Raw genomic sequence first — 16,826 nt, 5'->3', positions numbered from 1 at the left:
GGCAGGGTGCGCTGCGAGCGCTGGTTTTTATCCGCCCTTTGCATTTCCCACGCCGCGCCCACCCAAGGCGCGAGATAGGCGGCTGGTGGTAGGAGCGCGGCGCGTCAGTGACGCGGCGTCGTTGCGCGTCGCTCTCTCGGCGACTCTTCCGCGAGCCGTCTCTGCCGAGCCGTGTACCGCCGGGGCCGCCGTACCGCAAAGTAGTTGTCAAAATGGCGGCGTGCGAGGGCTCCGTGAGCGTGAATCCGAATTGCGAGGTGGTGCGCGGGCAAACGTTCGAGGTCGGGCCGCGCTACACGAATCTGTCATACATGGGCGAGGGCGCCTACGGCATGGTCGTGTAAGTGTTCACTGTGTCGCGGCCGCACGGCCGGCGGCTGCTCGATCGCCAGGTCGATCGCCGGCCGATCCTCGACTGTCGTCGTTGTCGTCGTCGTCGTCGTCGTCGTTGGCGTCGTCGTCGTCGGCTGACAGGTCGACTGTGATAAACATCGCGAGCGGCGACGCGGGACGCTGCGATCCGGTGCGACTCGCGTGCCTCGCGATCGCGCGGCGATCGCCGAGAATAATCGAGGCTCGTCCGAGAGACACGGCCCCGCGCGCTTCCGGACAAAAGCCGCCGGGATCGCCGTACGCGGACGTCCGCGCGCCGCTCGTACACGACACGCACGCACACATGCACACGCACGCACGCACGCACACGTATGCATGCATTCACACGTCATAGTTATACGTCACTTTCAAATGCCCGTCACGCCCCTTTCACCGTATTTTCCCCATTCACGTCTTTTCTCCGCTTCCTTATTCGCTCCCTTTCTCTCTCCCTCCCTCCCCCCTCTCTCTCTCTCCTCTCTTTTCCGTTGTCCTCGTCTCTTGTCTTTTATCCGCCTGGCGTCCATTCATGCGTCACGCCAGCAAAACGAGATTACGCCTCACGATTTACCAATCTTATCGTTTTTATCAAACGCGTTATTTAATATGTGCGATTTACGCGGAAGGTGCGATGTTTCGCGCGCGGCGCGGGATTATCTGCGCGTTATCTCACTCGCGTTTGCACCGCCTATTGTATTATTGTATCGTTGTATTGTAACAGCCTCCCCACGCGAGCGCGGGGCCTACGCCGGTGACGGGGAGCGGGAGGCGGCGGAGCCGATGTCTTTGCGCGCGAAAAGATATTTCGGAGCGTTTTCCCCACTCGCGCGATAAACGCGCCCAACGCTCTCGCGGATTCTGTGACGGTAGATTCTTTCGAGAAATTCGGAATTGATTTTTCTATAATTACGATGTTGCGTTGATAATATTGATGTCGAATAAAAATATCGGCGCCCCGACTTACGTACACGACTGAAAGTAAAGGGCTTTCCTTCTTGCGGCTCTCTTTGCCAGCTCTGTCCCGAGCTCCTCTCGTTTTTAATCCCTTTGACTTCGCGAACCTCGCCTCGACGAGACACGCGTACGCGGGACGATTATTTTTTATTCCTTTTATTTATTTTAACGTTACTTATCGGCGGCGACGCATTTCGGAGAAATAACCTTAGCTTATAACGCGAGAAAGAAGAAGAACGTTGCAATATTCCTCAAGTATTCCTGACTCATTTAAGATGTCTTTCGTCTCCGTATCCTATTATCCAGGTAGAACGAAAAAACTTGTAACGACATTGCTTATCGTTTATTCATCGCTCGTAAGTGATGAAGTGACGTCATCGTGAGTTTCCGTTCTATCTGTCAGATAAGATTAATCGGAGATTCGAATTTTAATAGACCGGCCGGTGGTGTCGCGTCGGAGACTCGCTTTTTTTCCCCCAAGTGTAGCCCATTCGACGGTAACTCCCTTGAGACGACGCATCTGAGGCTCGATTCTTCAAGTCGCTCGAAGGAGAGCGAAAATTCCGCCCTTACAGAAAAGTTGCAAGTCGATTGGCTGTTCGCATGGTTTTTAACCAATCGATTTTCAACGTTTTTGCGAGGGCAGCATTTTCGCCTACGCTTCTCTTCCGAGGGAATTCCCGAGTCGAGCCCGAGGGACGAACCGTTGATCAAAATCAATGGTACAAGAAAGCATCTTTCAAAGAAAAGATACGTAATCTTATACGAATGTATAAACTAATCCGTATTTATAACACCCTATGCGGTTTTCTTCTTACGAGAAAGTCTTATACCGCGCGTCCCTCTAGTGAGGAAGTTCCGAACCACTTCACTTTTGTTTACCATGTGATTAGTAAGGTGGATGATAGGGATGTTAAATTTACTATTATTGCGATTGTATTTACTATATAAAAGTAATTAACTAATTTGCTATTCATTACCTGGATATTTTAACAGAATAATAGTTAAAAGCTTATGTTTTATAGTATTTTTTTAAAATTAATTGGCATAACTGTGTCTAGATGGTTGCTATTACTAATATTATAGTAATAATTACTATAAAAATGATATTCCTGCACTGAAAAAAATTTCTGGTTGAATATGGACGAATCAGATAATTCCTTTAGGATTTACCAGAATTCCTTTAGGATTTACCAGAATTTCTGTAGGATTACAGGAATTCTGGTAAATCCTAAAGGAATTCTGGTAAATCCTAAAGGAATTATCTGATTCGTCCATATTCAACCAGAAATTTTTTTCAGTGTGACTATAATTATTTTACTATGCAATTATAGTTTCAAATACTACATATTTTTCAGTGTAATACCCAGTGGGCATTACTTTATCTTATTATCTTATTTATCTTGTTTCATCTTATTTTATCTTATGTTATAATGCTCCAGCAAAGCCTAATGCCGAAAAAATTCCTAGTAATTCCCTGTAACGCCGCAAATCTGTACACCACGAAGCTCTCAGCGGTTTACCCCTCGATCGAGCCCCTGGGCGCGTCGCATCAAGTCGAGCGAATTTCTCTTATCGCCACGGGCTTTTCTGGATTGCGCGTGAACCACATCCTACCGCGACACACCGTGCGAAGACGCGCGTTTCTCTGCAGGGGCTCGATTCTTGTGTTCATTCGAAAGAGGAACGTACGCAGATATTCTGCTCTGACAAAAAAAAAATTGAAAGTCGATCGGCATAAGCCATGCTAATAGCCAATCAACGTGCAACTTTTCTGTAAGAGCAGAATTTTCGCATACGTTTCTCCTTCGAATGAATCCAAGAATCAAGTCTAATAGCAAATTCGGTCGCTTAGTGCGCACTGAGTGCACACTAAGGCTTTATAGTCAGTTCTTATGTTTAACTTTGTCTTAAATACATGTTCAAGGAGTATTTAATAAAAAAAATGACCGGTGTAAACGTTGTACAGGCCATTTTTCTGGATAAAAAAATATCGCAAGAGGTATTTAATATAATTCTTAAATATAAGAATTGACTGTAAACAAGCCTTAGTATGCACTAGTAAAACCAACTAAATTCGCTATTAGATACGCTGCCCGGCGTTAAGTTGCGCCAAGCTTCCCTATAATGGTAGCGGAAAAGATGAACAGCGCGCGTCGGATAAATAGAGCGAGAGAGGCTGCTCCGATCTCCATTCGCCGAAAGGGGATGCGCCCCGGGAAACGTAAATTGAAAGAGAAATTGAAGGATTTGCGCCCCGACGAGCGGATTAGGGCACTCGGTTAGATTTCGTCACGGAATGTTACTGGAAATATGAGAACAGCGGGAAATCTCCCCAGATAGCCAGCTGACGTTATTTGTCATTATTTGCACATGAAAATCCCGGCAAAGTGACACCTCCGGCGTTTTGATGTCAAACTGCTGACAAATAACGTCAGCTGGCTATCTAGGTTATTTATATATAATTTTATTTTATTTAATTTTATACTTGGGGAGATACACGTATCGAGCCACGAGGACGTCGCGTATTTTTGTTTCACGCGCCTTCCAGTGCGATGGCGTTAATTGTTTCTTGTTATTTATACACCTTGACCGAATAATTCCCTAGTAGCACAATATACTGGCGCAATATTGGGAAATAATATAAATCTAGTATTCCCAATATTGGTCCAATATTGTAAGATGGGCGCCTTCTCTTATTTAGCCAATATGTCTATTTAGTAATATTGGTCTAATATTGTGTCAATATTAGGCCAATATTCTTATTACGTTGTTAAATATTGACCGATGCACTTTCAATATAAATCTAACATTATATAATTATTACCGTGCAATATTTACATTTATTTCATCGCCAATATTGGCTTCACGTTGGACAATATCGGCCAATGCATTTCTAATATAACCAACATTGAACCAATGTATAGCCAATGTTTAGCCAATGTACTGTGCTACTAGGGTTGTTTCTAGAATGGAGGTGGGCTGGGAGCGGGAATACTTAAAAATCGCGTATCGAAAGTTCTGTATACTGCCGACAATCTGAATCGGCGGGTCGATTTAAAGTCGAAAAATAGACGCGGAAATATCATCATTAAACTGTTTATTGCGGCAAATATTACCACATACCTCAATGGTCGAATTGGTGAGACGCCCGCCTAGAGTGTAGGGAGGTCCAGGTTCAAACCCTTGCTGAGGTAATATTTTTCGCAAATTTCTTTAATTAGAATTTGCCAGTTGTGTCGATTAGTAAGTTGCTACGTTGGTTAATTGCTTCTCTTGTTCAATAAATATATCGCTAATTATACATGTATACACGAAAAATGCTGTTTAATTAAAAAAACTTAAGTTGCTTGAATTAAACGTTAACGTCACGGGTTGCCACAAACATAAATAATTCACTCAATTGTGTCTGCTATGGATTTTAATTTTAAGCATTGAACTAAATATCCGGATTATTAAGACAACTATCTGATGTTTTTTATTCGTTAATACTGATGTTGTTTCAACGATTTTATTTCAGTTACACTGATCTTGTTGGTACGTAATTTTTTTTTCGTGTATACAAAGTAAATAAATTTTATGTGTATATTTTGTACAATCGATCGAGCGAATAAAATACGCGCAAAAAGACTAAGTATGAATGAAAAATGTGTGTGACGGAGAAATAAAAAAACGGTCTTTTTGCGTCTCAAATTCTTCTCTGTATTAAGACGATCGATCGAACGAAAATACGAGTACGTGCAACAAGATTAAATATGGACGAAAAGTGTACACAACGGGGACATAAAAACCGTCTTTTTACGTTTCAAACTCTTCCCCGAGTTCTCTTTGAAAATTTATTTTATCTCAAAATAAGTTGCAGCGCTACACTTGAAAACTCTTTCCGTTTTTACTTGTCGTTTCACTTACTTTTATTAATGGCCTAATTTACACCGATTGTATGATACGCGTATCAAATAGTAAAAACTAGTAAATGAGTTTAGTCATTGGCTGATCGGCTGAGATACACTATTTGATACGCGTATCCCTAATAGCACAATATATTGACGCAATATTGGGAAATAATATAAATCTAGTATTCCCAATATTGATCCAACATTGTAAGATGGCCGCGTTCTCTTGTTTAGCCAATATGTCTATTCAGCAATAAAGGTGTAATATTTGATCAATTTTAGGCCAATATTCTTATTACATTGTTAAATATTGACCGATGCACTTTCAATATAAATCTAATATTATATAATATAATATAATTATTACCGTGCAATATTTACATTTATTCCATCGCCAATATTGGCTTCACGTTGGACAATATCGGCCAATGCATTTCTAATATAACCGATAATGGGTCAATGTTTAGCTAATGTTTAACCAGTGTCGAGGGGTAAACCGCTGAGGGCATTGTGGTGTACAGATTTTCGGCATTACTGGGTATTACTAGACATTTTTGGGGCATTTGTGTGAGCATTAGGCTTTGCTGGGGCATTATAAAGATAAAATAAGATAAAACGGATGCAAACCTGATGATGCAAACTGCAAGGTTTATGAAACGTCGGCACCTCGCTGCAAACGGACGCGGTATCCGTCTGGAAGCCATTACTACTTGTAAGATAAAACAAGATAAAATAAGATAAATAAGACTAAACAACACATGAGAAAACGCCAATGTGGGTCACAAGGAAAGATGTGGGTAGTCCAACTTGCAATTTTTATATTTTTAAAATGTGAATTCGGAAGATAAATAAGACAAAGTAAAATAATAAGATAAAGTAATGCCCACTGGGCATTAGTAGACATTGGTGTAAATGATTTTGATCAGTTTACTCCTCGGCCAATGCACTGTGCTACTAGGGATCAAACGATCGGTGTAAACCAGGCCAATCTGTCGCCCAAGAAGTAAATTTTGGACTCGCGGGAAAAATTGTTACCGAATTACCGAGTCGCGGTAGTAAAAGACGCGAGAGTGTGGAGTTTCTGTTGCAGCACAGAGTTGCGCGTGTACAAAATATTTTGCTCTTGTCCCGACGTTTCTTTTTATTTTCAAACCGAGCATCTCCTTCGACTTTTAAGTATCGCTTCCGCTAAGAACATTTTCTTTTATTCATATGGCCCGGCGTATACCGCGGGATAATTTAAGAATTACGAGACGCCCGGAGCAGCAGCTCGCGAGCAAAGAGATCTCCGCTGAATAATGAACGCGTCTGGGTTTACCTTTGTAATGTCTTCTTGCAGGTCCGCCTACGACAACCTCACCAAAACGAAAGTAGCTATTAAAAAAATTTCCCCGTTCGAGCATCAAACGTATAGCCAGAGGACCTTAAGGGAAATAAAAATCCTCACGAGGTTTAAGCACGAGAACGTAAGTCTGGACCCTAGCAACAGTTTGCGCGTGGCATATATGACGTTTTTTTATTCAGTATCGTTATTAATATATCGTTTTCTCTCACGACAGATAATAGATATAAGGGATATATTAAGAGCGTCGACTATGGAGCAAATGAAAGACGTGTATATCGTTCAATGTCTGATGGAAACTGATCTCTATAAATTATTGAGGACACAAGTGAGTACATTCGCATGCATTCTACAAACCTGTGCGAGACGCTAAAGAGGGGAGGGGAGGGAGACAAGAAGGAAACGAATGCAGATTTGATGAAACGCCCGAATAATTGTTGCTTCCAGGCTATTAGTAACGATCACATATGTTATTTTCTGTACCAAATATTGCGGGGGCTGAAGTATATACACTCGGCGAACGTGTTACATAGAGACCTGAAGCCGAGTAATCTGCTGTTGAATACCACCTGTGACCTTAAGATCTGCGATTTCGGTCTGGCGAGAGTCGCGGACCCAGAGCACAATCACGCGGGCTTCCTCACGGAATACGTGGCCACTAGGTGGTACAGAGCTCCGGAGATCATGCTTAATTCTAAGGTACTCGTCACGCGCGAGCGAGAGCACTTTTCGAGGAACAAGGAGGCGTCTCGCGCGTCCACGTGACACTAATGTGGCTCTCTTTACGCAGGGCTATACCAAATCCATAGACATTTGGTCAGTGGGCTGCATTCTGGCAGAGATGCTCTCGAGACGAGCGATATTTCCCGGCAAGCATTACCTCGACCAGTTGAATCACATTCTCGGTGTTCTCGGATCGCCCTCGCCGGAGGACCTCGAGTGCATCATAAACGAGAAAGTACTGGACGCTTACCTCTTTGCATTTTGCTAGAATCTGACCCAGGAATGCATGTGCATTTTGTAGTTTGCACGCTCGACGGCTCGACGCTTCGCGGCTGTAACACGATGATATTAAAACTCTTCTGATTGCAGGCACGGAATTATCTTCAGTCGTTACCGTATAAGCCAAAGGTACCGTGGACAAGTCTCTTTCCCAATGCCGATCCGAGAGCTTTGGATCTCCTAGACAAAATGTTAACGTTCAATCCGAATAAACGCATTGTGGTGGAAGATGCGTTGGCACATCCTTACCTGGAGCAATATTACGACCCTGCCGACGAGGTAAGCTTCCGTTTCTCTGTATATAGAATCGCGATTACAGACAACAATCCGAACTCGTGAATTTTTCAGCCCGTGGCAGAGGAGCCGTTTAGATTTGACATGGAGTTGGATGATCTTCCGAAAGAAGTATTAAAACAATATATTTTCGAAGAGACTCTATTGTTCCAGCAAAATCATCAAGATAACGCTATGTAGTCGACTGGTAATCGTTAAACTCGTCTTGCGCCGTATCGCCGGTATCTCCTGATCCGCTGACAATCGAATGCTACTTTCCTTTCTTTTCGTCAGGCATGCCGTTGCCAGAATCGCAATAGCGGATACGCGCGATGAATTGAAGAAAAAAGAAAGAGAATAGGAACGGAACCGAAAGCAAGCAATAGCGGGATTGGTATGAAGGGAGCTGTGCTTTTATCAATCATCGCCACTCTTCATCGCCGCTCGAATTACCGACGATACAAAGATACTAGGATATCGATGAGAGATTCAGTCGATCAACGAACGATTAACTGTGCCGATTAGTCGGACGAGTGAAACAGTGTCCGCGCATACGCTTGTATGTACATTCGCATGTCATGTCCTTACTTGGAGAAAGAAAATATAGTATTTCTTATGTTATATCGAACATAGCATAATATCCAATTGGATACAACATATGTATCTCGAATTTATCATCGTCGTACCATATCGTACCATACTGTCTGTCTGTGATTTAATTGCGAGCGTGACGAGGCGTAACGCGCGACGTACTTTGTCTTCATTTCGTCGTCCTGTCTCCTGAATTGTTTCTTTCACCTCCCGAAAACGAAATGGTTGAAATTACAACGCGTAATTGTACAGCGGAACTAGGGCAATATACACTCAGCTTATCGCGCCTCGGTGGTTCCCGATGTCGGAAATGATCGTGGACACCGGGAATACCGAGGTACGCTAAACGTTCACTCTACGAGATTCGAACACTTGTAGCGTATTCGTGTAATTCATTTCGTATCGTATCGTATGATATTTTCCGGCTCGTGTGTGTATACGTATGACTGTGTGCGTACCTACGTACGTGTGTGGCAGAATTTCTCGTTTTGGTATTTAATCCGTTCCCACGACAGCGAATGCGCGACGTGCAAGCGCTCTAATCGGCGCGATCCACGAGAATAATAGTGTTAATAATTTATGTTAAGAAAAAGAGAATCGTGATCTTCTTTTTGAGCGTGTGATAGTAACGATCGTGCCCGAGTCATGAGAGTCAAGGTGACAATTTGAATAATATGTAGACGAAGGTCCCAAGTTAGTATTTCGGAGATTTTACAAATGTTATACATCGTACGGAACCTCATTGCTCTTAGAGCTCCTTCCGAAATCGATATCGCAATCCAAAATCTATCTACGATAAAGTCAATTTGAATCGCTAGAAATCGAATTCGCTAATATCGATATAGCTCCATTCGGCCTTACTGTGAATATATTTAGAGACAACTTTCTCAATCCTGTCCCCACAAGCAAACTAGGTTGTGAGAGACGAGGCGAAAATTTAAAGGGAAAAAATAGACGGTGAAAGAAAAAAAAAGACACTAAAACAGGGACAAAGTAATTACTTCCTCTAATTAACTGTTACCGACCTTCACGTTCTTCGATACATCTAATAAATTAATAATTAAAGAAAAATTCGTTGTTCGTAAGATTCTTATCTAGATCTAAGATGCATTTCTAGCAATTACGGATTCTCGTTGAGGGCGATTCGCGCTGATGTTCCTCGCCGCCTTCTCGAAAGGCGCGGGGGGCGTAACAGCGAGTAATGTTTTGTCGTTACCATATAATGTCATGATTTCAATCGCCGTCAATTTTACGCATATTTATCTTCCTTCAATGTTTATCCGTTACGCGCATTCGTTTGGTGCATTGTCGTGGACGAAATAGTTGAAGAATCTCTCGCGGTTTACAGTTTTCTAAGCGCGCTTGCGAGCCTCGATTACACGGCAAGCAGTTCAATTATTTCACGACACAATCCGCGGGCGTAATCAAACGAAAATATCCAGTGATGAAAAAATTCTCCGTAACGACAGACTCTAAGATCACACCGTGCTAAATGATCCCAGGGACGACAGATTCGAATGCTTTTACGTTGTACGTGTACGACATGGTTTTACCAACGTCGCTTAACTTTAATTTTGGTTTAATTCATTGGTTGTCTCTTTCTAAGAATATAATTTGAAAGAGACAGGATGAAATAAGCTAAGCTTAAAGATAAGCGACGCTGATCAAACCGGATCTAACTCGAAAGTAAAACAAATGTATATGTATTTTTCTTCGATCGCAATCCACGGACGGATCGTGGGTTCTCTGCTGTTACACGAATACTCCACGTGCGAGTACAAAGAACTACTTCCAATATATATATATGTATCGCGCTTCTATTTCTTTACACGATTCTCTTCCCGCGGCAGAATTGAAAATTTAAATCGAAGTGTCATGTAATGAATCTCGCGACAGAGATTTCTAAAAAAACGATGGGTGTGATTTTCCCTTATGGACTTGACTCGTCCCGAGTCAACACGGAGAATCGGTGTATCAGTTCGCGATAATACGTCAGAATGTAACACATATTGTGCTATTCTTCGGTAAACACCAACCAACAGTTACACAACACAACATATTATTAATTTCTCACTCAACAATGTAACTGTTATGTACAGCATGTATTATATTACATTTATGTTGTTAAGTGGGACATTGTAATATTGTAATATTGATCAGGGATAGGAAAGTTGCTTTTATAAAGTAACTAGTTACCGAGTAAAAAAGTGTAACTCGTTACCGTTATAGTTACTAATTTTCAAAAGTAACTCGTTCCAAAGTAAAATCGTTACCGTTACTTAAAAAATAACGATTCGTTACTCTTTTAATCCTGAAACGAGATCAGACAAGCTTAAACGTCTACTTCTGTAACAGGTTTTTTACTAACAACGATATTAATAAAACAATTTTTCATTTTAAAGTTGTAAAATCATGAAAAATTTAAGGAGACAAATTTTAAACCGCTCAAAGTTTGTTGTTGTACTTTCCAGTTTTCGTACAAATTTTTAACGCGATAATTTTAACTTATCTTAAATATAACAAGCCGTGATAACAATAGATTATGAATATCGATCGATGCCTGAAGATAAATGTAAGAAAATATAGTTCTATTTTATAACCAGGTTCGAAATATAAAAAGTAACGTCGTTACCAGTCCGTTACCAAAGAAAGTAACTTGTAACTGTAACGGCGTTTTACAAGTAACGCGTTACTTCCATACCCTGATAGTGATGTTATGTAATTGTTAGCCGATGTTTACTGGGTCTTCCACTGTAGAAACAGTTCAATCACGCTGGCTCTGAGGACGGAGATCTTCCGCGACTTTACGTCACTACCGGACAGAATTAAATAAGGTCCCTTTGAAGGGCGCTCTCATCCGGGACCTTTTAAAAGGTCCTTTACACCGTGCAGATCGCGGGGAAGCGGCAATGAAATCGCGCGCTCAGCGAAATTGTAAGCCGACGAGATTCGAAATCGAAGCTCTCCGCTGTCGATGATAATCGTGTCCGCACAGTACGTACAGATTGTGATACCGAGTGTGACGAGGAGAGATATAATTTGGGGAAAATGCCGAGACTGCGAACGTGGAACGTTGCGCGTAATATATCGATGGAACATTGTCGATATCATCTGGCCTAATATACTTAAAGTTATGTATGTGTACTTGTTGTTGTTGCCGTTTCTTATATATCCGGGACCTCTCGCGGGACATCTCGTCTGTCGATCTTCGATGTTACCTCGACGGCTGTATCATTGAACTTGTAATGAAGATTAAAAGTAAAAAAAAAACAAAGAGGCAACGGAGCGAGAAGGCGGATCTACCGTGCCGTTTCCTCGACAAGTAGAACGACAAGTAGTTAGTCCTCGAGTTAACGAGCGGTTGACTAAATCATTAGCGTTTTTACGTAGGGTAGAAGTGAAGGAGGGAGAAGGGAAAGCCTTTCGCGCAAGAGAAAGGGCCGTCTCTTTAACGGCGGGCAGGATCTCGGCGTTTTTTCATGCAGATATGTACGCACGGGGAGGACCCGTCGCGGGAGGACGTATTCGTATCATCGCAATCGGTGCCGCTTTGAAACAACTTGGGGCGCGAAGAATCTGTAGAGCTGCGATTCGATTGAGTGGCCCGCCCCTCTTAGCTTTTTAATTAAACAAAAGGCCCAGCATTCACGTCCCCCGAGATTGTTTCTGTCCCTCGGTTCCCTGTCGTTTCCGGCTTCGCTCCTCTGCGCGATCATGTCGATTGTCTGATCCCAACGGCAATATCGCGAGAGATATCGTTCTTGTCCGTTTCAATTGTGTCGCTGTGAATCAATTGATAGTTTTTCTGTCGCCGAAGCTGCATTCATAGCGTTTCACACCGGACTGTAAATAACACATGTAGATTATTAGCAAATCATAGCGTTGAGATTGTAATACTTTTTAATCACGGTGGAGTGTTCTCCGCTGCGTTGGAGGGTCGATCGCGTCAATCGGCTAAATTTGCACTGCGATTTTCGGGAAAATTTTATTAAAAGAAAAGCGACGCTCTCGCAAGCGTAAAGTACAATTAAATGAGGTAATCAGGGAGTCAAAATTGAGGCATTTGATACGTAGACTTTAACGCCGCTTATTATGAACGTAATCTTACGCCCGACGTACAAGTTATCGCGCAGGCGAGAATGATCGAATGATATGCGGTTAAAATTAAAATGTGATTTTAAACGCGTCGTTTATTCGACAAATACGCAGTACGATCGCGAGTACCGATGTCAAAGAATGCAGCTTAAGATTAAACAGTTGCAAAAGTGGCGAATGAACCGTTTCGAAGTTCACTGTCGAGTACAATCGCTTCGATTTGCGCGAATTATATTTTCAAAAATATGTAACTGAACGGGAAAAATTATGAAACAATAAGAAAGTCTAAGTCAAGAAGATTATAAAAACCTAAGAACCTATGAATGTAGCTAAGCAGCTATTTGAGAAATAAATGTATTTACTGTGTTCTCTCTTTCTCTATGATTTTTTATTACCTCGACTCGATTGCTGTTCTAAATGATTGTCACACGTGACGTATCGTTATTCATGTTAATTAAATTATCATCGTCGACTGTTGTATTTTACATAGCTATTCCAACTATTATTGTGCTAATATAAAAGGCTTTATTGGCTAATTACTCGCTTTGTCATGTTATTCGTCCCTGCAAATTTTGAAAGCAACACTGTTCGTTAGTTTTGATTTTAGTTTATGTCACGTTAGAAGGTAACAAAATAAAAGTCGACACGCTTTTCGCATAGGTCACATTTTATTATATCGCGTTACCTAGTAGAATTTGTCGCCTGTAAAATTGAACGATAAAAGAACGTTTCGGAGAAATGACGGAACTGTAATACGGCATACAGATTATCATTTATTTCTTTTGTCACTTGTCTCCTTCTAGCTGTGACATGGAGTATTATCCTGGATCAATAGAGATGCCTTTACAAAATATCTCAAGTCGTCATTCTGAGATCTTACGAAACTATACTTTTATCTGACATTCTTCGTGCAAAAGGTACATGTTTTACATGTACTTCAGAGAACATAAAACAAATCTCTCTTCGAAATTTTTCTTTTTCCATAATTGCACAAATATCTCAGTCAAATTTAGTTTACCCGCTTCCCTCTCTGCCTACAGAAATATACATAAACTCGTAGATATACGATCTGTGTCACATTTACACGGGACATTATCGGAGGCATTCGTTATCTGTCTGATAAAAACAATAATGATACTATTGGAAGATCGATCATTAACGTAGAGTACGAAATACAATTTTTTATATATACTGATATTTTCCTCCCCTCATGATACATTCATATGGTACACATATGCGTCAAGCAATCGCAATTTTTCCAATGATGAAAAAAGAAAAACTTCATTAGGTTCGTAAGGTATGTAAATCTAAATATATCCCATATGTAATTTACAACTATTCCACCGTAACTGTTATAAAGTATTACGAAAGTCTTAAAATTATACATCTGAATAATGAGCGCGCTCTTTTTACAGGTCTCGAACTTTCGAATAATTAATTCATACAGAGATCACTCTCCGTCACTATCGTCTCTTGTGTATTTATCGTTTTTCACTTCTATTCTCAATGGAGAACGTCCTCTAGTATGATTTCCGATGCGCGATCGTAGATCACCGCTTTTCAGGGTACTCCTCAAGTCGCGGCTGCCCACAGACCTTTAATATAATACAACTCGTAAGCTTGTAAATGTATACATCAGAATACTTGGTCATATAGTAAGAAATTACATATGCATAGGCTTAAAAAGAACTCGCATTTTTGCAAAAATTCCGAAAGACACATATTAAAAGCAAAAATTAATGTGTAAATCACAATGTTTATCATACAAAAAATATCACGCGTATTCTGCAATATACATCTACACTTTATTTTAACAAAGTCGCAAGATTAAGAATTATAGAATATTTTTAAAAATCTGTCAAGATTTCTGTATGAAAAATTTCTCGAAAATATTGAAAGATGTGCCATTTATATATTCAGTAGTGACATTAAATTATTTTCTCACCTCTTTTTCAAATAGCTGTCACTGGCTTCGCTTTTCACATGATTCAATCTCGCCCACACAGTGGAAGCAATGCGTCGCTTGGGCGGGACTACCTTTATCACGCTTCCTTTAGGACCCTGAATCTCCTTAGCAGGCACGTCACTGTCCTCTTCGTCACTATCCTCGTCGTCCTCCTTGTGCTCCCCTTCCTCCTCCTCCTCCTCCTCCTCCTCATTCTCCTCATCTTCACCTTCTTCTCGTTCTTCCTCCGCATTCATCAGATCGTGCTGGAGATGTCTCTGCTCTTCCTTGTCTCCCTCCTCCTCATGACCGTCCTCGGCTTCAGACTCCTGCCACTCCCCCTCTTCTCTCTCCGATGACTGTACTTCTTGCACGACCTGATGGCCCTGCTGCCGAATTACCCCGGAATTGTCGCGTTTCGAACTTGTCACGTTCGTATTCGTGACCACTACTTGAATGGGATCATGGTACTGCGTTTTCGTTTTTGACCTTCCCAACTTTGATCGCAAGTCACCGCTGCTATTCAAGTTATTCAGAATCGTCTGAGGGGGGGGGGGGGAAGAGTGAATATAATGCACGAAACGAGTTAAAAAAACAGCATTCAAACAGCAAAAATATAAAAACAACTAACTTGGAACCGAAGCTTCGCTCGACGCTTCTGTACTTTTTCCTCCTCGTCGTCGGCATGCATCCGCATGCGGGGAATCTTACTCCGTTTACACCAATCATCGTCGCTGTCGCTACTCGAACTGGCGTCACTCGACTTCTCCGTCGGAACCGCATCCTTTTCCACGTATTTGAGACCCAATCTTTCCTTTATGTTACGTCCTTGGTCTCGAGCGCCGTTCCTCGGGAGAAAATCGTCCTCCACGACATCATTCATGCCCCACGTCTCGGACAACGCACCCCACGGATTCTTTGACTGGTCCTGATCCTTGTCCTCGCTCAATGAATTGCGCTTCTGTTTCGTCTGCTTGTATACACGCTTACGAGATTCCGTTAGAATTCCCTTGAGACCTAGACATCAACACAGGAAGCTGTATTATCGTCTGTTCTCGTCACTCTCGATTTGATTTTTGTTAGAAAATCGCGTTTACCTCCGAAGTTGGGATTCCCATACTTCTTGTAATATTCGCTTCTCTTCTCCGCATTGACCTGCTTTTTATCCGCCCTGGTGGCAAATCTCAAGAAGATTCCTTTAGACTTGGGATAATCGATACCTTTCCTCCATATACCAGGGGGTAGCGGACAGTCGATATCTTTAATGCTTATGCAATTCTCGTTTCTTCCATCCTTGTTCGTATCGACAGACTCATTTTCTTCATCCGCTTTCGCCACGTCCTCTTTTCTGTTCTCGGAATCATTGTTCTCTCGATCTGAATATTTTGCAACATTACCGACAATTCTTTTTGATAATCCCAGCACAGCTCTGGCTGCCGTTAGATTGTCAAACCAGACCACATTGCCTATAATATCACAAACTATGTGTCAGAACGTCAGCAACAAATGACGTATTATTGCTTCAATTAAAATCAAGCTTTAAAACGTACATGATATGTCGTTGATCCACTCAATCGACATCGGAGCATAATCTTGGAAATATTTGAATACATCTTTAGTGCTCATATCCTCGGTTCCTCTCATGTGAATTACATTCAACCTGATGTTCTTTGTATTCTCACCGTCGTCCACAATACCCATGCTGCAGTTGTACCAATCACAACGTCAAGTCACAGCAGCATTTCTTATGAAATCACTTTAACGAATTAATCAAGTATACCTGCTGTATAGATCCTCCTCTGGCTCTGCCAATTCTTTGCATTTTTCCGTCAAGCCAAAACGCTTTGCTCGCTCCTCCATCTTCAATTTTTCCTCCTTGCTGAATATATCTATACCTGTTGTAAATGTGTCCACGGATCTCTCGGGAATACCAAATGTCTGCAACTATACAAATTAGGGTAAGGAATTAAACTTGAAGTATGTTTTATTAACTATATATATATATTAATTAACATCTTATTTTTGTTACCCGTGGTTCTGGTTCTAATGTTGCCTTGGTCCTCTCTATTTCTGAGATAGGCACCATCTCAACGTCCGAAGGTTCGTCGTACTCGACCTCCATTGCGACACAAATGCGTTAGACACTCAAATATCGCTAGGAAAAGTCGGAGGATATCGCGACTTTTATAGACGACCTGATCGTTTTGTGAACTACGGCTTTCAGCATACAACCGCGGTAACAAGTTTACGGTTTACAAATAAAACTTTAACCATAGCGGCAGACATTTGCTCGTTACAGCTGTGTCAAGCTGTGTGGTGCTGCAGAACCATAGATTTTATACAGATAGACCGCGCAACT

The 16,826-nt window shown here is 41.7% G+C and overlaps 2 protein-coding genes across 3 annotated transcripts; one reads left to right on the top strand and one right to left on the bottom strand.

Annotated features, from left to right (window-relative positions):
• Positions 1-69: 69 nt before the first annotated feature.
• Positions 70-9,498, top strand: LOC105562454 (mitogen-activated protein kinase 1). Of its 2 annotated transcripts, XM_012013311.1 has the most exons (8): positions 70-340; positions 6,559-6,685; positions 6,779-6,889; positions 7,009-7,260; positions 7,352-7,519; positions 7,654-7,842; positions 7,912-8,044; positions 8,131-9,498. In XM_012013311.1, the coding sequence occupies exons 1-7, from the start codon at positions 213-215 to the stop codon at positions 8,035-8,037; spliced, it is 1,101 nt and encodes a 366-aa protein (XP_011868701.1). In that variant the 5' UTR covers positions 70-212; the 3' UTR covers positions 8,038-8,044; positions 8,131-9,498. The 2 variants fall into 2 exon arrangements, with proteins under 2 accessions (XP_011868701.1, XP_011868700.1); XM_012013310.1 differs by having other exon boundaries at positions 7,912-9,498.
• Positions 9,499-12,398: 2,900 nt separating this feature from the next.
• On the bottom strand, positions 12,399-16,826 carry LOC105562453 (uncharacterized protein C17orf85 homolog). Its single transcript, XM_012013309.1, has 7 exons — positions 16,497-16,826; positions 16,248-16,411; positions 16,018-16,169; positions 15,565-15,933; positions 15,099-15,484; positions 14,468-15,009; positions 12,399-14,117 (listed from the first exon to the last, which is right to left on the bottom strand). Exons 1-7 carry the CDS (start codon positions 16,587-16,589, stop codon positions 13,973-13,975), a joined length of 1,851 nt encoding a protein of 616 aa, XP_011868699.1. The 5' UTR covers positions 16,590-16,826; the 3' UTR covers positions 12,399-13,972.

The sequence above is a fragment of the Vollenhovia emeryi genome, unplaced genomic scaffold (genome assembly GCF_000949405.1).
Source record: "Vollenhovia emeryi isolate VEMERY1.0 unplaced genomic scaffold, V.emery_V1.0 DF939187.1, whole genome shotgun sequence".
Taxonomy (NCBI): Eukaryota; Metazoa; Arthropoda; class Insecta; order Hymenoptera; family Formicidae; genus Vollenhovia; species Vollenhovia emeryi.
The sequence above is the reverse complement of the archived record's forward strand: the minus strand, read 5'-3'. Positions and strand labels throughout refer to the sequence as shown.

Coding starts and splice junctions, on each gene's coding strand:
- LOC105562454 (XM_012013311.1), top strand. CDS start 213: ATGGCGGCGTGCGAGGGCTCCGTGAGCGTGAATCCGAATTGCGAGGTG. Junction 7,261..7,351: donor AGATCATGCTTAATTCTAAG/GTACTCGTCACG, acceptor CTCTTTACGCAG/GGCTATACCAAATCCATAGA. Junction 7,843..7,911: donor ATTACGACCCTGCCGACGAG/GTAAGCTTCCGT, acceptor TGAATTTTTCAG/CCCGTGGCAGAGGAGCCGTT.
- LOC105562453 (XM_012013309.1), bottom strand. CDS start 16,589: ATGGAGGTCGAGTACGACGAACCTTCGGACGTTGAGATGGTGCCTATC. Junction 16,412..16,496: donor CATTAGAACCAGAACCACGG/GTAACAAAAATA, acceptor TAATTTGTATAG/TTGCAGACATTTGGTATTCC. Junction 16,170..16,247: donor GAGGAGGATCTATACAGCAG/GTATACTTGATT, acceptor GTACAACTGCAG/CATGGGTATTGTGGACGACG.